The sequence below is a fragment of the Engraulis encrasicolus genome, chromosome 9, assembly GCF_034702125.1.
Source record: "Engraulis encrasicolus isolate BLACKSEA-1 chromosome 9, IST_EnEncr_1.0, whole genome shotgun sequence".
Lineage (NCBI taxonomy): Eukaryota > Metazoa > Chordata > Actinopteri > Clupeiformes > Engraulidae > Engraulis > Engraulis encrasicolus.
Genome location: NC_085865.1, coordinates 13,340,682 through 13,362,059, shown reverse-complemented (window position 1 = coordinate 13,362,059; position 21,378 = coordinate 13,340,682). Strand labels below are relative to the sequence as shown.

At 42.7% G+C, this 21,378-nt stretch overlaps 1 protein-coding gene across 2 annotated transcripts in view; it reads right to left on the bottom strand.

Moving 5' to 3' along the window:
* smchd1 (structural maintenance of chromosomes flexible hinge domain containing 1) overlaps window positions 1-21,378 on the bottom strand; it is a 46,984-nt gene that overhangs the window by 12,173 nt on the left and 13,433 nt on the right. For both annotated transcript variants that reach the window (XM_063206542.1, XM_063206541.1), the window contains 29 exons: window positions 20,826-21,009; window positions 20,209-20,280; window positions 18,281-18,406; window positions 16,955-17,068; window positions 16,169-16,275; window positions 15,990-16,072; window positions 15,721-15,834; window positions 15,017-15,094; window positions 14,623-14,742; window positions 14,036-14,180; window positions 13,840-13,930; window positions 13,609-13,681; window positions 13,223-13,362; window positions 12,122-12,256; window positions 11,198-11,431; window positions 10,236-10,381; window positions 9,569-9,654; window positions 8,464-8,582; window positions 6,563-6,724; window positions 6,006-6,134; window positions 5,720-5,799; window positions 4,778-4,935; window positions 4,470-4,585; window positions 3,793-3,854; window positions 3,568-3,655; window positions 3,164-3,295; window positions 1,532-1,687; window positions 1,151-1,265; window positions 360-479 (listed from right to left, as the gene is read on the bottom strand). In XM_063206542.1, coding sequence (XP_063062612.1) covers window positions 360-479; window positions 1,151-1,265; window positions 1,532-1,687; window positions 3,164-3,295; window positions 3,568-3,655; window positions 3,793-3,854; window positions 4,470-4,585; window positions 4,778-4,935; window positions 5,720-5,799; window positions 6,006-6,134; window positions 6,563-6,724; window positions 8,464-8,582; window positions 9,569-9,654; window positions 10,236-10,381; window positions 11,198-11,431; window positions 12,122-12,256; window positions 13,223-13,362; window positions 13,609-13,681; window positions 13,840-13,930; window positions 14,036-14,180; window positions 14,623-14,742; window positions 15,017-15,094; window positions 15,721-15,834; window positions 15,990-16,072; window positions 16,169-16,275; window positions 16,955-17,068; window positions 18,281-18,406; window positions 20,209-20,280; window positions 20,826-21,009 — 3,485 coding nt within the window. The remainder of the gene's footprint in view (window positions 1-359; window positions 480-1,150; window positions 1,266-1,531; window positions 1,688-3,163; window positions 3,296-3,567; window positions 3,656-3,792; window positions 3,855-4,469; window positions 4,586-4,777; window positions 4,936-5,719; window positions 5,800-6,005; window positions 6,135-6,562; window positions 6,725-8,463; window positions 8,583-9,568; window positions 9,655-10,235; window positions 10,382-11,197; window positions 11,432-12,121; window positions 12,257-13,222; window positions 13,363-13,608; window positions 13,682-13,839; window positions 13,931-14,035; window positions 14,181-14,622; window positions 14,743-15,016; window positions 15,095-15,720; window positions 15,835-15,989; window positions 16,073-16,168; window positions 16,276-16,954; window positions 17,069-18,280; window positions 18,407-20,208; window positions 20,281-20,825; window positions 21,010-21,378) is intronic.

Genomic DNA, 21,378 nt, shown 5'->3' with positions numbered 1-21,378 from the left:
GAATGACATTACCTTTAAAACAAAAATAAATATTTGTTGTGACATAATATTTAGTAAAAATCTCTCTGTTTTTTTTCTACATTTGAACGAGATACAAAATATTAAAATAGCTAGTTGTGAATTCACTTCTAGTCACATGCAGTGGCTCCATAACCTGTTATGTATTAAATCAGTAGGAAACTGTTTTCCTTTTTAGAGGGTTTGCACACAACACAGGTCTGTGCACCTTGTTTATTTTATATTTTTGCTTGCTCTTTTTTAAGGATGGAATGTTTTATTCCATGGCAGGATTACGTTTCAAACATTGTCTTCATCATCTGATGAAGATCTGAACTGATCCTCGAGAAAACGTGACGTACCTTTGAGTTCTGAGATGAGCTGTCGGTTGGTGTCGAAGAGGCTGTTGTAGACGTCGATGGAGAGCGAGAGGCGATCCTTCTTCTGGCTGAGGGCCGACATCTGCCTCTGGTTCTCCACGTCTGTACTCACACCACATCAACAATACTCAGCACACTTCAAAACATCCTCACCCCACTATAATCCAGTGATTCCCAAACTTTTCTTCTGCTGGGACCCCCTTTAATATTTTTGTGATCCACCACCTCCCAATTTCCAAATGCATTTTTTTTCTAAACTAACAAAGTTTGAAAAGGTAAAAAAAAAAAGTTTGAAAAGGTTCTTATGTTTTGAAAGGTTCAAGGTTTATGCAAGCAGTCCTTTCTGTCCGCAACCCCCATACTGTACCTCTGTGACCTCCTTAGGGGTCCCGACCCCAAGTTTGGGAACCACTGGACTATAACCCCACTGTATAAAGAAAGACATACAACTGAGTAGAATTGTGTGGTTCAGACAAATGAGAACATGACTCAGCTGCCTTTTACTATGCAAACTGTTGCCTGAAAACAGATGTGAAGGTCCAAGGCTCCAAAAACCAAATGCCATATATTTGATCTGATTATTTTGGGGATTCTGATGAGTAGCACACACACATCGTCAAACATGCAAGTGAGTTAATATAAAAACTTGGATTCATAGTAGAGGGAATAGGTGACAGGGTTTCAGTTTCTGGAGCTAGTATCTTCAGCTGATTAGAGTCCACAGTGCTGCATGCAGAGAGCCTTTGTGGAAAGGGTGTGGGAGTACCACTAACCGTTGTAAAATCTGAAGGGCAGTTCAAAGGGAGGCAGCTCGAGGACATTGGCCTGGAAAACCAGAATGTACTCCGTTCCATCGCGGCCAGGACTGTTCTCTGCCAGTGCAAGGTCCTTCAAAAGAGAGAAATGCCGACAAGTAAGAGAACTGTAATATAAAACACTAATGGCCATAAGCTGTTAGTTCTCAACAAAAACTCAACCTAGCTTCAGAATGTAGTGTTACATGGTCCAAATCACTTGGACAACAAGTAAAAAGAATACACAATTCAAATCACCTCTATGAGATACTCAGATAAAACCACCACAGAACCCACAATACAACGATGGTGATCTACAGATATTCTCAACAGACACACACACACACACACCATCATTACCTTAATAAGGGACTCTCCATTTTTCAGCGGGTAGGAGGGGCGGGAGACCTTGCCTTCAAAGAGAGGTAGATCCTTGTCGCTGCATCCTGATGGGCTCTTCAGGGACACCACCACCTGGCCAGAGCAGCCCTCCCCTGCAGGGTTATGGTACTCGTCCTGACAGACCACACACAAACTTTTAGTAGAGAAAGTGCGCTCAACTCCGAAAAGTTTCTTACAAGGTCTTTGGGTGCGAGCAAACAGCAAAGTTCATGTATAGTTTCTTGCAGTTTTAATACTGGGTTAGCATGAAAGACAGACAGACGTTTCGGCCTAAGCCTAAGCCTAAAAGACGCATAAGAAGGCTTAGGCCGAAACGTCTGTCTGTCTGCCATGCTAACCCAGGAGACCACACACAAAGACACAGACACATTCAATTACCACTACATAACATTACAGTCAAACACATTACATTTAGCTGGCATTTAGTGACTTACAGTCATTACAGCGTATTGGTTACAGCCCCTAAAAAATAATGTGGGGTTAGGTGCCTTGCTCAAGGACACTTCAGCTGTGTGGGGACACACTTTCTACCTACTGTATTGTACTGTACTGTACTGTACTGGAGTGATGGGCAACCTAGATTCAGAAGCTACAATTCAGTGCCACATATTCCAAGTGACCTGATTTTACCTGTCCAGATTCTATCCACAGCAACTTACAACTATTTTACGGGCTTAGATGCCTTGGTCAAGGGCACGTCAGCCATGGAAGAGGGAAGGAATTGGCAAGGCTGGGGACTGAACCGGTAACCCTGTGATGAGTGTGATCTACAGGCTGCCCCGCGACACAGACACACACCACACCTCATGTTTACAGCAAATTCCAAAACAACTATGCCTTGTTTTCTCATGTCCAAGTTTGTACATGCTCAAGTTGGGAGTTTTTTTGTACGCCGACAGCTGTTCAGCAAGTCTGAAATGAGGGATCTTATAGAGCTCATTTAACAAAAATGACCAAATCCAAACCAAATGCTCCATTTAAATGGGCGTGGTGCATATTGTGTGTGTGTTCCTACAACTCATTACTGCCAAAGAAAAAGCTGGTGGGCATATGAGATGGTGGAACGATGAATGCAGAGGGGGAAAAAAGCAATAATTTCCTTCCCAGCGTCGTCACCTTCAAGTCAGGGAGATTAGTGCAGATGTGTAAATCAGAGGGGCCGGAGTAATGTGCTCATGACTGCACTCAGATCATCACGGCAACAGCAGGGGGACGGGACGGGGTCCCAATAACGTCACACACTAACCAGTAATGCACACACTCATTTTCCAGCTCACACACATACATGGACACACACAGAGACACACACAGAGACACACACAGAGACACACACACACACACACGCACACACACACACACACACGCACACACACACACACACACACACACACACACACACACACACACACACACACACACACACACACACACACACACACACACACACACACACACACACACACACACACACACACACACACACACACACACGAGAGCCCACCACTATCTTGCCCATTGGCCACAAATACGCATGTGTACCCACTAACAAATACACATATGTACACATACACACACATTATCTGAGCTCACCATGATCTTGAGACAGAGGCTCTGCACCAGTGTGCGATTGGCCAGGACGTTGTTATTGGAGACGACAGGCGTGGCTGGGGGGTCCTCAGGGGCCAGCTTCACCGTCTTGGTGGGGATCACGCCGATGGTGTACTGTCAAGACACAAAACAAGCGTTTTTAAGAACACAGGAATAACACATGCATTGCACAGAGTGAGCTTTACATTTCCACGTGTAGAGGAAAATCGCTTGTTTTTCTAAGGTTATATATTAAACGTTAATATATGTGAAACATTATGGCCCGCCCCATAGACATAAACCCACACATGTTGTCATGTCAAAACTCAATTTTTCCTTATACCGGTAGTTGAATTATACTGACAGAGAGAAGGAGAAGTCGAGATAGAGAGCTATGGAAGACCAACCTGCTTACTCCAAATGACTTTGTGCTTGTCAGCGGAAAGAGCAAACTGGATAGTGTATTTGCCAGCACACTCTGGTATAACCTTATCTCTGGAAAAAAGTACAGTTCACGTTAAACATGTTCATACAAAACCACCCAGACGGCTTGCTATACCATTTACATTAACAGAGATACAAAAACATGTAGACAAATGTTACTGTAATGTGATTTTTTAAATATTTTTTACCTGAAATAGAGGCAGTCTTGCTTTTCTGTCTTCTTCGGCTTACAGCACTTCAGGGTCAAGGCCTTCACAAAACAAAAAGGACATCATGGACATACAGTAATACAAACACTGGAGATCAGCGATTAAAGGGACACTGTGTGAGATGTTTAGTTGTTCATTTCCAGAATTCATGCTGTCCACTCACTAATGTTACCTTTTTCATGAATACTTACCACCACCATCAAATTCTAAGTATTCATTATGACTGGAAAACGTGCACTTTTCATACATGAAAAGGGGGATCTTGTCCATGGTCTGCCATTTTGAATTTCCTAAAATAGCCATTTTTAGCTGCAAAAATGACTGTAATTGGACCATACCAGTTAATATTTGTTTATTACTTAGTAAACGTTCATGTAAAGATCAAATTTGGCAATAGGGAGCCTAGTTTCAATGAGCAGCATAGTTGCAGTACCTTTTTTGACCATTTCCTGCACAGTGTCCCTTTAAGTTAAATAGAGTGAAGCATTAAACAAACAGCAGAATAAATGAAAATAATTTATATTTATATCAGAATTAAACAATAAAGTAATTATGTTACTGGTCTGGCCCTCTTAAGATCAAATGGGCTGTATGTGGGCCTTGAGGAGTTGGACACCCCTACTGTAAATGCTTCATGCACTTAACCTCTTGTCTACCTCAGCTGGAGGCTGCTGACCAGAAGCCTGGCCCTTCCACAGCAACATGGACAAGCTGGCTGGGTTTATGCCCCGCACCGCCCCTCCATCTTCCGATAACACAGTTACTGTAAACACTGAAACACACAGACACAAGATGATTCTCCAGGAATTGGCAAAAGTGAATCCACAATGTTCTCAGCTTCTCACTACTGAATACATTATGTTCTGTTTCAAACCATTAATGAGAGCATGTTGTGGGGCCGATACAAAAGTGCTCAACATAAACTAAAGAAATGCGGGGGAATTAAATCCCATGAAACACACACCTGGAAAATTCCCACCAGCAAACAGGAAGGCACTGGTGTCGTACTCCACGGCTAGTTTGACTGGTTTACAGGGGTCTGGCAGGACATTCACCAGCACGGTTGAAGACGATATGCCTTTACTGTTCATTCCTGCCCCGAACTCCAATTTATACTCGCCTCTAGCAGTGAAACATAGAGCAGACGGATACTTTCAGCACAATCTTATTTTGAGGTACGAAGACACTATGATCCACAATGAAATTTTACGTCGCTTAAATATTTTACTGCATGAACATCCTTGTTATTCTGCGTAAATTAATGATATAACATCAGTTGCTAATATTGGCCGAGTTTTTCATCTTTCATATAACATATTTCATGTGTTAAAAAATGCCAAACATCAGCTGATGTTAATGCCGATGGATATATCGTGCATCCCTAACAATAACGATATATATCGTCATAGTGCCCAGGCCTGGTGGCCACTGACATTTAGACAGGACATTATGCAAAAATATGCCCTTGTTTCCTACCATCTATGAACCACAATGGAAATAAGCCTTAGGGCTTCCGCACATAGGCTCCGACAAAGTGCTGCGCACTGCTCCGCACAGAACCCCGCACACTGGCGCCGATGTCCTTGGACACTCTCTGATGTCGGATAGCAATTAGAGACAAGTTCTATTTTGTCGGCGCCGCCCATTGACTATCAATGCTATGTTTGTGTGAAATTGGGTTTGGGGGTCCGAATTCTGTCGGAAGCAAAAGTGCGCCGCAGTGCTGTCGGAGCCAATGTGCGGCCGGCCTTAGGCTTTTTTATGTCATCCCTGACTACTTCTTTCTTTTAATGTATGGTTCAGATGCCGTCCCATGTTTTGCATCAAAATAGTCAGAATCACTCATTCAACTATATTCAACAAATATATATCTAAACTGTGCTGAGCGGAGGAGCGCCTTACTCACTTTGGTGCTGAAATTTGTGTCAATGTGAAAGTGGCTTTTCCTTCTGAATTAACAGGCTGAGACATCACTGCTGCCTTCACCTGTGGTTAAGAACAAGCACACAAACAAACAAACACACAAACAACCACACAAACAAACACACACACACACACACACACACAAACAAACACACACACAAACAACCACACAAACAAACACAGTTAACATACACACTGCACATCGGTTTATATGAAATAGTTCACTGAGCAAAGGTCTGTAGTGTAGAGGAAGAGGACAGAGGTGGCACCTTGAGTTGCGGTGACAATGCCATGACGGCGATGACCACCCTCTGGTCGGGGCTGGGGTTTCCCCACTCGTCACACAGCTGCAGGACAAACGGCATGTCCACACCTTCACCATTCAGCACCTGCACAGGCTACACATGGGAACACATGGATTATGGTAATGGATTACGTTTTATACAGCGCTTTCTCACTCCATCGGGCACTCAAAGTGTTTTATAATGTAATAACAATAAATAAATAGTGAGATTTTATCTCGATTAATTGTTGGTTGCTGTGCAGATCGAGGCACGGCATCACATTTTAAACTTGAAGTTGACAGCTGGGCATGTTAAATACATTTTAGTTGCTGCTCTGAAGACTTTTTTTTTGAGTGTTAGGTTGTTTACAGAATAGCGCATACACAAAAAACATTTGTAGAAGAAAAAGTGAAGGCATGTCCAACAAAATTCTCACTTAATTCTTTGATGGGTTTAAAATCATCCCTGCCTGTCCCCAAAGTGAAAAAAAAGTGTAATGAAAAACATGAGAAACAAAAAAGGGAGAACACAAGACACCGTACCATCTCTGGTCCATCCACAATGGTGATCTTGGTTGGACGTCCTGGGTTGACCCGGAGGCGGGCAAACTCCTCATATCGCTGCCATGCGAAACGCACATCTCTCTGTCCTGGGGCACCGTCTATGAAACGAACCCCACTGATGCACACTGACTGTGTGTTGTTCTACAAACAGATCCACAAATATATCTTGTTGAGACTTTGGCAAAGGGCTCTATTCAAATGCAACGTGGAACTGTGCCTGTGGCATGTTTGGTAAAGATGGTAAATGTACTGCCTTCACACACAGGCAGAGTTCTACTCTTACAGATGTAATTACAACACTAGTGGTATGACATTGCAAAGCTCAAACCATGTAACATCATAGCACTAGTGCTGTAATTACATCTGAAAGAGTACCTGTATTTCAACTTCATACACCTCTGCACACAGGTGGCGGAGGCTGCCATGCAAGGCTCCAATCTGCTCACTAGGCGCGGTTTCAGTGTCTTGCTCAAAGAACACTTACTGTAAGGATGTGCTGAGGATGGAGGTTGGGTGGGTTTAAGACCATTATATTTGCAATACATAACTAGACTGCCTGTGCAGTCGCCTTCGACTGCTTAAGGTATATCCCCGAAACGCGACGCTTCCAGTCCCCCATCATTCCTACCACTCCCGTCCACCATTTCGTAAACGTATATGATACATACAGACGTGACATGACGTGCATAGGCTTAAAACCAAACGACTATTGTGAAAATGAAGCAAAAAATGGGGCAAATGGTAATACTGTTTTAATGGTTCAGTGGATATACCACATTAGGTACAGTGTAATAACCAGTGTAACAATATTTAATACAATGTAATTTTTTTACTTACACCATGTGTTTGTGCGTAAGTGGTATTACATGGTATTGCATATTGTTACACTGGTATTACACTATATTAGATGGTATTGCATACTGTTACATTCGTTATTCCACTGTACCTGATATTGCATGCTGTTACACTGGTATTACACTAGTATTACATGGTATTAAATATTGTTACATTGGTTATTACACTGTACCTAATATGGTAGATTCACTGAAATGGTGAACCATTAAAATAAGGTGTTACCGGGCAAATCAATCCACCCAGTCAGAAGTTATGGGCCAAATGAAAATTCCGCCATTTTGAAAGTGTTGTCTTCCAAACTCGAATCAGTTCATGAACCTACCCTAGAGCATTCACACACCAAATCTGGGACAAATCCATCCACCCGGTCAGTAGTTATGGGCCAAAGAATAATTCGGCCATCTTGAATTCAGCCATCTTGAAAGTGTTGACCTCCAAACTCGAATCAGTTCATGAACCTACCCTAGAGCATTCACACACCACATCTGGGACAAATCCATCCACCCGGTCAGAAGTTATGGACCAAACAAAAATTTGGCCATCTTGAATTCAGCCATCTTGAAAGTGTTGACCTCCCAACTCGAAGCAGTTCATGAACCTACCCTAGAGCATTCACACACCAAATCTGGGACAAATCCATCCACCCGGTCAGAAGTTATGGACCAAACAAAAATTCGGCCATCTTGAATTCAGCCATCTTGAAAGTGTTGACCTCCAAACTCGAATCAGTTCATGAACCTGCCCTAGAGCATTCACCCCAAAAATCTGGGACAAATCCAAACATCCATTGAAAAGTTATCGCGTTAACACGAAAGACCTTACGCGGCGGCGGCGGCGGCGGACGCGGCGGCGGCGCACGCAAAACCATTACATCCCCGACGCTCCGCGTTTCGGGGATATAATTACACTATAGCATTACTACAGCTGCTTTGAGTTGCACTGCGCTGGGTGGGTTATGACGATTGTATTTGCAATGCATGACTACATTATAGCATGACTACGGCGGCTGCTGTGAGTTGCACTACCTGCCACTTGATGGATAAAGATGAGGTGTCCAGTCCTTCAGCTTTCACTGTAATAGTTTTCACAGATTCTGCAGACAGGGCATCCGTCTTATTGCCGTACTGGTCGGTAATCTCTAAATCTGTAACATAGATACAAGCAACACACATAATGAGGGAAAATAAGATACAAGGATTAAAAATAATAATAAAATAAAAATAATTCAATTGATTCTACCAGAGCCCTGCCCTAAAACATTAAACTGGCCAATCCAGCAACGACTAATAGTCTTGGGAGCACAGTATCACTGCATAGTGTGTGTGCATCTGATAGAAGATATCCAATGTGTTTAGAGGCAGGAGTGAGATTCTCTGCTTTGCTGAAACCGAAAACTCTACTAAGACTAAAAGTGCAGTACATGGATAAAAAGATGAAGACGAGATGAAGCCTCACACTGGAATCTAAAGGTCAATAAAATAAATAAGCCTACCTTCAGATGGGAAGGCCAGTTATGATTTCAATTTACTACCATCATTTCAATGAATATGTTTGTCATACACTATAATTTAATCAGCTCAAATAAACAGGTGCCAGCACAAGAGCAAGCATTCCATATCCACCCACACAGTTAACAAACATTTCACCACTCCTTGTACTTTTGCCCACGTTCAGAAAAATACAGTGTACACAAACATGGTTCATAATAATCATTCCATTGTCCATAACAGTTCCGGTGTGGTTTGTGTACACACAAGTGTATCCCTCCCACTTGCACAAATGCACCTGTCTCAAGTGCTCAGGCCTCCACTCGATCAAGAGTTTACAGACATGCAAAGGGGGCATAATCAGAGTCGGAGAGGGCACGACTGCCCTATATTTTCAAATACATTTGACTGGCTACATTAGGGCTGCACAGTTAATCGAAATTAATTGAACATTTTGGCCGCAACAATTAAGAAATAGATTAAGTAACTTCTATGTGGCTTTCAAATGCATATTATATACCATGCTGTCAGCTTCTCTCTGATATGTGGCCATTTTTTTCCCTATCAGGCAAAGAATTGTGGAACGGTCAATTTCATTGCTTTGAAAAAAAAAGAGAAAATGATAAATCACCACACAACTTACAGATGTTTCCAGATAGCACATCTCCTAGTCGGACAGAGGTCTCCTTTAGCGTCGCCTTCAGTAACTCTGGTTCATCAGGTCGCGGTCTGTGCAAGTATGCAAGCACAAATACACAGTCACAAACACACACATATACCGACAGACAGACAGAGTGACAGAGAGAGACAGCGAGAGAGACAGATACGCAGACAGAAAGACATAATAAGGGCACATCCATAGTGCCAGCCGTGGGAAAGAAGCTACTGACAAAATGCCTGTCAACCGCTGTGACAAAAACAAAATGCATATCTAAATGCATATTACTTTGTGCTTTCTTGAATAAAAAATATACTTAAAAAACAAAAAAACAAAATGCTGTAAATGTATTTGTAATAAAGTAGTAGGTGGGTAACGTGTGAATGCCTTCATACGAATGAGCTTACACAGTAAAGGATTCAATGAACATTTGGCCAGTTATTAGTGTTTGTTTGTGTGTTGAGTGTTTGTTTATGAAATTCAGCCTCTCTCAATCAATATTACAGCAGACATTTTCATGAATGTACATACATTTCATATGTTCATACATATTCAACATTACCACTAGGAGACATTTTCATATTGCATGTGTGCGCACCTGCATGTACACACACAGACACAAACACATGCCACCAACCAACAGGCCACTTACACGATGATGAAGGAGGTCTCCACTGAGGGCTGTCCCTTGAAGGCTACCTGGTAGAACTGCTCCCCCGCGGCCAGAGTGGGAACACACACAGGGGGCAGACGGCCTTTGGCTACATCTACACCCTTCATGTTGGCACTCCAATTCACCTGCGCGTGCACACACACATACAGGCAGAAGGACAACATTTAAAAGACCTGTGTTTTACAAATAGTCCCTACAACAATTCTATTGCACAGCTCTTTAAGAATTATATGGAAAGACTTTTCATTCAGAAAGACACACAATGACAATCTCACTCACAGGCACAGGCACAGACACATACAGACACACAAGAACAATGTTCTTCAACTCACACACCACATCCTTTTATGATGACACTGAAAGCCTTCAACATTTTCCAAATGACATTGTTAAAGTGATGGAAAATTGAGTGTTTTTACATGCAGTTCAGTATCCATTGGTCTACTCTAAAAGAGCAGTAAAGTAGAATGGGATGCATGATGCTGGAGTACAGAAGGGACGGGAGGTGAGGAGCAACAGAGAGAACAGCAAGTTTTATGGATCACATAAATGGTAAATGGTAAATGGACTGCATTTATATAGCGCCTTTCCACTCCTTCGAGCACTCAAAGCGCTTTACATTGTATGCCTCACATTCACCCATTCACACACCAGTGGCCGTGGCTGCCACGCAGGGTACCACCCTGCCACCAGGAGCAACTTGGGGTTAAGTATCTTGCTCAAGGACACAACGATGGAGTCAGGCCGAGTGGGGCTCGAACCTGCAACCTTTGGGTTGCCGAACGGCTCCTCTACCACCTGAGCTACCACCGCCCCAGAAAAACACAGTAAATATATAATTACATAAAGCCTCTGTTGAGACCTTTTGTGGATATTGGTGACTAGTTCAAAACACACTCACTGACGATGCTTGATTGCATGCATAGGGACACACGACGCACCTTCATCTTCTGAGCCAGTTCTGGACTGATGGGGATCTCCTTCTCCCCCTCGTCGTAGAGTCTGTAGAAGAGGTTCCCCAGCGTGTCTCCGGCGGTCCAGTCGATGCGCTCCATGTTGATCAGTACCATGGGGGCGTCGCAGTCGGCATCCAGGCGATACGCCTCCACGCGGGACACACTGCGGCTGGGCAGCACGCGCACCTTACGCTCCACACACTTCACCTTCTGGTGGTTCTGGTGGAGAACAACACAGCACATGGATGCTTGTGTAAGCCTATGAATGCTGTGTAAATGTCGTAAGTATACTCAACATGGCAAATGGACTGCATTTAGTAAATGGACTGCATTTATATAGCGCCTTTCTACTCCTTCGAGCACTCAAAGCACTTTACATTGTATGCCTCACAGGCTGCCACACAGGGTACTACCCCGCCACCAGGAGCAACTTGGGGTTAAGTATCTTGCTCAAGGACACAACGACGGGGTCAGGCCGAGCAGGGCTCGAACCTGCAACATTTTCTAGTTGCCAGACAGGCTTCTTTACCACCATCAATATCAACATACTCTGGAACATGGATTGTTTAGAGTGTATGATACGGTTGTCCAAGGTTATCCTGTGCTGTTGAGGTCTTGAACCTTCAACCTCATAGCACAATATGATGTTCGAAGACCGGCTTGTTTTCCCAATTGATCTCTAGACAGATTGTAACAGTGTAAAAGACTTGGGTGAGATGGTTTGAAAGTGCATTTCTTATTTTTCCAAGCAAAGCAGTCATGTTGTTTTAAGCCAAGCCATCCAAGGTATCCAATACATCTCAATATGAACAGGGTTTAATTCATTCTGAATCATAATCCTGTCCAATTGAAGGTGTTGAAAGGGCACAAATTTGAGAATATCATGAAAGAGCGTTTACTGGGCCTTACAGGAAGGTCAAACATGACGGTGATCAACTGCTCTGTCTTGACGTTCTTCAGCTGGAGGGGTTTACTCATGAGCTGGCCCATGCCTGTGTTGCTGCAGTCTACCGCCTCCATGGGCACTTCTGGCACACCCACGAGCTGAGAACGCACACGTGCGCGCGCGCACACACACACACACACACACACTTTTAGGGTACAGCAGTGTTCCTGGGCAGGAGCCAGGAATAACATGGCAGTGTCCACTCGGCCATAATGACAAAGTACAAACACAAAGTCATGTTTTACATGCCAAGTATGACAGCACTCATTACACACACATACATATATAATGTGAGCTCATTACACATATAGAATGATGCACAGCTCTAAATGGAGAGATGGGAGCAGCATTACTAACTGAACTGCTGGGCATGAGGAAAACTCTACACAAACGCAACCCTTTGAATAATCCATGATTAATCTGAGAGTGTACTGAGAAGATAAAAGGTGTGCAGAAATTAAAAGCTCTTAAAGTGATACTGTCCCATTTTTGGAAATAAGCTTATTTGACGCCTCCCCTTGAGTTAAATAATAGGGTTTTACCGCTTTCCTGTACTTTCAGCCGTTTTGTAGCTATGGCAGTGCAAATTTGACCTCCAAGCTAGCAGTTAACATTGAGTCCTATGAGACCAGTTAGCCGCTAGCTGGTCTCATAGAACTCAATGTTAACTGCTAGCAAGCAGGTCAAATTTGCACGGCCATACCCAGAGAACGGTTGAAAGTACAGGAGAACCCTATCATTTAACTCAAGGGGATGTGTCAAATGAGCTTATTTCCAAAAATGGGACAGTATCACTTTAAGTAAGTCACAGTTTTGTTGAGGCGTGAGAGTGAACTCAAAAATTCTGCAGATTGTCTGAAGTGCCACAAATATTGTTTAATACAGTAATGGCAACTTTAATGAGGTATCTCTACTTTGAAGCCATTTAGTATGTGTATGTGAATGCATGACTGTGAAACATACAGGTAAAGGGTATTGAAAACAGCAGAAAGATTGCATAAATGAAAGCATGTGCATCTAAATTCAACATTTTTGCATGAACATGTACAGTTATGTAGTGATACCTGGCAGCGCACGATGAGTTTGTTGTGTGTGGTGATGTTCCCAGCCACGTCGAGCACCTCCACTTTGAAGCCCAGTGCGGTCCGGTTCTCAATGGTAATCGGCTCCGAGTCTGGAAGCACCCGCAGGCTGTGCGGTAGACCTGTCAGCCAACGACACGGGTGAGGCGTGAAAACCTTCACTAAAAATGTACACCTAAAAGCTTAAAATCTTCCTAGTCTCCACTTCACAACAGCACTGTCCTGAATCCTATCTGCGATTATTTTGTTGAACTCTTGATTTATTCTCTTCTCCCCTTCATATTTGTAACTCAATTTACATTACATTACATTCTTTAAGACTTTTAAGGACCCGTGGCCACCCTGGTGTAGGGATGAGGTGTTCTCACCTGGGAGCATGTTGATTTGTACCGACTGGGAGTCATAACGCATACCCTCCAACACAACCTTCAATGTGTGGACCTAACAAAACAAAAACATGTGATTAATATTACACCGCTTTGCAAATAAAGCCTTCAAATGCAAAGTCGCCTTGGGTACTTTTGAACAGCAATATATAAAACAATTAATATATATTAAAAAATGCATTATTATGATGTTTATAATTATTCTTTTTTCACCTTGGTTGTTAAAGAGCCTCGGGCTCTGACGCCCTTGATGGTGAACGTGGTTCCGTTGACTGAAGTTCCCTCATGGGTCACTTCCAGTGTGCTAAAATGTATAAGGCACATTCATTTACATAACAGATACAACATACAAGACCTGTGCATACCGTACTCCATAACCGCACCAGTATGATAGTTTGGATGTCAATACCTGCACTCCAGTTTGGGCTTCAGGTCAGGTGGTGGGGGCGCCGGGTGACCAAACTCATCTTTCAGCTCCAGCGAGAGGGAGAATGGCACCCCCACATGGAGAGGGGTGGCCAAGGCACCCACTGAGAATGTATCAGCGTTGCCCTCTGAGGAAGAAAGTCAAGTCGATTTGTAACTTTAATGTAGAAAAGAGTTCCAAGGTATGATAGTGGGATTTGAGTATAAACAAATAACGAAACAGAGGTGATTGATAAGCATTAGCAAACAAGAAAAAGAAATGAACATTAGAATGAGCCAGATGTAAAGCAGGTGTAAAGCAAGAACAAGATGTGGGCAATTTGGTGTCTAGCAGGTAGGTGGAGGTTTATTGATCCTCTAAGCTCATGAATCAACTGGAGTAGACATCGAAACTTACTGCACAACCGTAAATATACCGTACTTATATATATAGTACTATACTATACTATACTATACTTATATATAGTTACAAGATTAAGATAGTTAAATTACGTATACGTATACCACGACTTGGATGTTTATTGCACTTCATTGCAAAAAACAGATAGGACACTTGAAGTGTAAAAGCACCTTTTAAGGCAAAGCTGAGGCTGTAAAATGGCAGCTGTTTCCCCGCCCAGGTCGTGGCGTTGTTCTCATTCAGCATCGTCTGCAGGTGGAGGGTGTACTTCCCCAGCTTATTCAGATTCTCTGATGAAAAATAAACAAAGGAAACAAAAGATACATACACATTAACAAAACATGAACAAACAAACCAATACCACACTGTTCTGACTGCTGTCATGTTGGTATATTCATACAGCACTACTGATGTAAATATAAGTGGTAACAGCAATGCCATTTACAGTCTGTCATGACTATCTCTCTTATCACAAATGAAATGGTATAACTACCCAATATAATCAGCAAAGAAATATGCAATTAGACACCAAGCTAGCATTTACTGTTAAAAACCCCAACTTACCCATCTTCTTGAACCAGTAGTCCCATTTGGCTGAGTACACACCAATGTGGGAATTGGTCTGAATGTCTCCTTTGGGGGCTGAGGAAAGAAGGTTGGGTTACACTTCACTTGACTCCAGCACCATAGGTATTACATAAGATTGTCAAAACAGTGTCATGACGCAGTCATGAAGGAGTCATAAACATCAGGTCAATGCCATAAACGTCTTAAAGGGAGTTTGGTCAATTTCAACATGCAGTTGTATTGCTCACGCTACCCTTGACTTGTCAGTACCTAGTGATGCCACATTTTTCGGCTCAGCCCTTTCCGAGATATGAGCAATTCTAATGGGGGCAGCGTTTGTTTACATTTTAAAAAAATGAAACATAGGCCAACTCCAAATATTTTCCCAAAAGGTACTGCTGTTTGCTAGTTGTCTGCTGATGTTTTATAACCTTTTGGATGTTTTTGGGAATAAATAAAAATGTTTTTTTGAAATGTAAACAAAGAGCTGCCCCCATTACAATGACCAGGATCTCGGAAACGGCTGAAGAAGAACAAAAAAAAATCTCAGGCACTGACAAGTCCAGGGTAGTGTGAGCATTACAACTGCATGTTGAAATTGACCAAACTGTCCCTTTAAGGTCATGAAAAGTTGACAACATTGTCAAAATGTTTATCTTGGATGACTGTTTGTCTTCCATATGAGAACCAAATGCACTCACAGTGCCAAATGACTTTGAGTTCCATGAGAAACTTGCGTCCGGCAGCGTTGCCACACACAGGCAGCTTGGAGATGCCCTCGCCTCGCTTATTCAGGATCTCCACTTGGATGGGCCCTGTACCAAAACACAATATCACATTTATCAATTGACAGCCATTCAGTGTGCCTAATGAGCAAGAGGATGTCAGTTTAAGAATTCAAAAAAGAAAGGAAATAGAGGAACTTTGGAAAGACACAAGTAATGAAGATGGAGCATGTGCTTCAGCTTACCCAGTGGACTGCCAACAGGCCTTGTTTCAAACTCAGACCACGGGGTCCCTTCAGGCCAGGTCACTTTTAATTGGACAGGCAGCCTGAGAGATGGAACAAGAGAGGGAGAGAGAGATTGCATATGGTCATTTACTGAAAACACGCACACAGCTAGTTAATGGTGTGCTTCGCGTCCTTACTTGGCCAATTCATCCTCTATGTTTCTCTTGATGGCTGCAGCGGAGGCCTGTCTGTCAATCTTGAGAATGGGAATGGTGCGAACCTCATCATACAGCTCCTTTGGTTGCTACACACACACACACACACACACACACACACACACACACACACACACACACACACACACACACACACACACACACACACACACACACACACACACACACACACACACACACACACACACACACACACACACACACACACACAGGGAGATCAGAACCTCACAAAGGAAGGGAGAACAGAGGCACCACTGGGATACAAGCTGAGGTAAGGGATGGACACCTATAGCATAAAAGCAACAACTATGTATGTGCCTCATTAAAAAAATGTACCTGTAGGAGTGGAAAATAGTTTTGAGTAATCTCATGATCTGACAGGCTCCTCTACACAAGTTGAGTATGTACGTAAGAAGTTCCAAAAAATTTAATATGAGCTGATTTTACTGAGTGGTTTATTCCAAATAGAAGAACTAAATTTAATCATCTATAGCCACATTGTCCATAACGTTACACTACACTTAGCTGACGCCGCTTTTATCCCAAGGGAATTGGTTACAGTTCCCGGAGCAATATGGGGTTAGGTGCCTTGCTCAAGGGCACTTCAGCCATGGAAGACAGAAGAGATTGGTAAGGGTGGGGAATGAACCTGCAACCCTGCCATCTGCAGTCCAACTCCCTAACCATTGTACCACGGCTACCCCATAACAGGGTTTGACTGGTTACAAAACGCTCAACCTTGCTTACCAGGGCAATCTGGACATAGCCTCCAGTGGCAAAGACATCCCCTTCGTGGTCCCCATACAACAGGAACTCTTTAATCGTGCCGAACAACAGAGGAAGGGTCTTGATTGACTTCACCTGTAGAGAGATACAAACAAAAAACTAACTCAAAAACGTTTTAAACCATGCTCAACACAAAAATATACGGCATCGGAGAGTCTAACAACATTGCAAAGTAGGAGATTTCAACAGTGGGGTAGATACGCTGATTTGATTATTAATGACACAGCAAGTGATCTGGTTTCATTTCATTGAAGCTGCTGCAGTCTGCAAGCGAATGGCATGTAACAAAAGGATGATTTAAAACAAACGCTAACTATTGCATTCATAATAATACATCAAACTATCAATGAGTCAAATGAATGTGCTTAAGGCAAATAAACAATGCTACAGCAGATAACAACAACATAATTATGTCCCATTGTGCCTACAATTGTGTGAAATTCATGAAAGCAATGCTAGTACAATAACTGAAGCTCAGAAAGTAATTTTAGACGAAGACCCGAGCGAGCGAGCACAGAGAGCACTGATGATGGCAACAGCCTGAAACGTCTGCTCTACCCTGCTCAAATAAAAAAACTCCTTGTGCTTGACCTTTGTGTCTTGTTTAGTGTGCGAACCTGCTCCTACCTTATATTCTACTTCTTTTTGGGTCCACGCACCTAGTTAATTTTTGCAACATCCAGAGCGCAACAATACTCTTACCTCCAGACGAAAACCCCAAATCATCCTTTAGAACACTTCATGCATTCCGAATGTGACAACCTCCTTACTCAACAAAGAGGCACGCCAATCCACAAACAATCTGGGACCAGAAGCAATAAAATAAGAGGACAGAGGCGTGACAGACATGTGGAGCAGCAGATGTGGCTCTTTAAGCCCATGCTGTGTTAAATGGCCAAAAAATGCTGTTCATGAATCATTAATGCAACACAGCCCCAAAGAGCAATACTATCACCGAGTGGATTTGGTACTGGCACGCTATTTTACCATAAGGCATAGCCAGGTTTACTGCCATGATATTGTGTAGCCAAAAAACAACAACAACAACAAAAAACACAAATGCTCAGGGGACTGATGAGGTTGACACCCAGGCCTCAAGAGGCTAAGCTCCAACAAACAAAGCTTCCGGTAAAGGCATGACACCTGAAGAAATACCAATTCTAAGAATAAGCATTATTAAGCTCTAATAATTCTAAGGAAAGCACAGTTATGGCAAGTAGGGATGCCAAAGAAGGGGAAAAACAAAGTGTGTTGAGCAATGCAAAGTGACTGCAGGTCAGCACTCACAGGCTGGCCGGCTTTGTAGGTCTTGCCGTCCCACTTGATGGAGCTGAAGCGAGCCCAGGGATGCTGTAGCCTCTTGGTGCTCACGTCAGTGCGCGACGTCACACCCTGGAACCCCATGAATTTGATCTGCACGCATGCGCACGCATGCGCACACACACACACACACACACACACACACACACACACACACACACACACACACACACACACACACACACACACACACACACACACACACACACACACACACACACACACACACACGATTGATAAATTATTTTGAATAGCACAAATAGATACAGTATACCAACTTCAAAAAAAAATTCAAATATACAGTATACCCACCACAAAAAAGTAGACTACACCACTGATGATTGTCCACTACCTCAAAGTTAACTTAACCTTGATAACTACATAGCCAGGGGACCATTCCATCATTGGCGCTGAATTCAGCGGCGCTTACGCGCAAAAGCGGAGTTTCAACTAACAGCAGCTTAAACTTGAGGCAGACGCCGTTCCACCACTGAGGATCAGCTGCGTCTTGGCTAGTTTCACTTCAGCCGCGCTCATCAAAGCTGGCGTTGCGCTCGTGCACGTTGTACATGGGAAGTCCATATCGACGATTGTCGAAAATGCGATCATGTTGTAGACTCGGGCATGCCTTGTCAAATCAAGTCTTTATCAGAGAAGTTAGGCGACCATCTGTAGGGGAGCGGTAACGCAACCGCACTTTGATTGAGAGACCAGCGTTCAATCCCCACCATGCGTAATGACAGATCATAACTCAATTATCAAAGGGAGAGTCTCGTCCGAACCTCGACTGCCATCATTTCAATGCGCAAAAATAAAATGCTTGCATCATCTAAGGTGTTTTAATTTTATCTTTCAGAAGAATTTATTTTATGATAAAAGGCATAGACTAGGTAAAACGTTAGGCAGAGATAATTGAATCATTGCAATGCAAACTCCAAGCGTAGGCATCTGCAAGGTGGTTGTGAAGACGTTTTTTTTTATTGTGCTTCACATAGCCTAAAGATTGACATTTAAGGTAGGCCTATTGGTAGACCTATTGCTTGACAGCAAATGAAGCCAGCCACAAAGCGACATCAAAGGAGAGAATAGGCAAACGTATAAAGTTTTCATTTCTAACATGTCGCCATGCAAGACTTGAACCTGGGACAACCACTTGTTACGCAGCGCACCTGCCCACTGTGCCATTCACGTCTTCAGAGACAAGGAAAGAATTGTCCCATATGATCTTAGTAAATCAACACTATAAATGTTTTTAAAAATGTGCTGATTATCAGAAATGAAAGACAATGGTAACTATTATAGTTTTTACTGGCATTATCACATCATAGACTATTAAAATAGAGTGACTGGTTCGCTTTGATCTCGTAAAATGATGGCGGGAATCAAGCGGAACGTGCCCGTTGTGACAGCTGTTTCCTACAGGTTCATGTTTTGTGCAACACTGATTCATTTAGCCTGGTGTTAAACCTGGGAGCTACCAGGTTAACGTTGGAGCATAAATTACCGTGGCAACTCAGCTGAGTTTCAGGTTAGCAAGGCTGATGGAACGGATCTCTGTCTAAAAATAGCTTAGTTTACCGACTTGAGCTCGGATTTGGGGTTACCGCCGTTGATGGAATGGTCCCCAGGTTCTTGGCATACTCCCCTGGTAAACTGTGGATGTCCAAACAGCAGCCACAGCTAGAGCAGTTTTGGTGAATTCCAAAATGCATACACAACAGATTGACAAAAGGACAGCAACATTTCTTCTCAACAGATGATTCAAACAATACTTAGAGCTCATACAGCTGAGTAGACATGTCAACAAGCGTAAATCAAATAACAAAACAGTCTCTCTCCTCAATGGGTTTCAATAAAATCACGCTGAATTATGAAGTTGCTTCAATCACAAATACCTGTTTGTCAAACTGTTCATGACATTCCTTCAGCCAAGAAGTGAACTCCCTCTGGATTTTCACTCTCTGGTCCTAAAGTACAAAAACATTACATCCTAAATAAATTGAACAAACATTAATTTGAATCATTTTATGTTTTTTTATTTGGGTGTTACATTGAAAGAGAAATGTCTGCACACTTAAATCCCCTTTGTGTTCTTTTTAATGATAGGCCAAGCTTTCGGTCTACTGACTCAGGGCTTATTTGAGTGTTACAAAAACATAACAAAACAGAGAGAAAATCATAACAAAGCCCAAAAGTTGCTGGTCAACTCCCGTGCCTGCTGATACAATGGCTCTTCATACATGGTGTCAACACCACCACCACTGCCATCAACAACAACATTATACATTAAAATAAAAGAAACGTGGGGGGCACTGTAGCGCACTGTGCCAATACGGCATACCATAAATAGGCAACATTGCTTAGGGGCTCTCAGGTTCGAATTCGACCTGGGTCATTTCCCAAAACATCTCTCACTCTTTTTCCAATCTTGTCTATATTGTCCTACCTGATAATAAAAGCACAACTAAAAAAAACAACAACAAAAAAAAACATGTTTGTGAAAGCATGTTACCTGCCCATTGATGACACGAGTGAAGATGGTGTCCTTGTCGCGAAGCTGCAGCTCAAGGTCCATGAACGTGAGCTTATTGGTGCTGACAGGGAAGCAGTCGTTGGTGAACAGAACACCCGAGATGCGATTGTAGCACTCGGCCGGCACTGCTGCCGCTTTCTTCTGCCGGGCACACCACTCAAACCTGCACCGAGCAGCAACGGATGCGGATATTTTTCAATGCAGATATTTTTTAGCCATTTACGTATAAACACAACTTATGATGAACATGAAAAACTATCACAATATCACAAGTGCATTTTAGCTGCCTAAATGGGATATTTTTTAAACCGGAATTTTGAAATGCACATTCTAAAACTCTGCTTAAAAAAAACAATGTGTTTCCAAAAATATTCATGTACGTGTAAACAGCTTCTTAGTATGACCATCAGTATATTCATGAAGAAGTTAATGACCTCATGGAGTGTCAATCAATACCCATGTATTAGACGTGGATTAGACGTATAGATATTTTTGAAAACGCATCAGTTTCAGTATCTCAGGTAAACGTAAA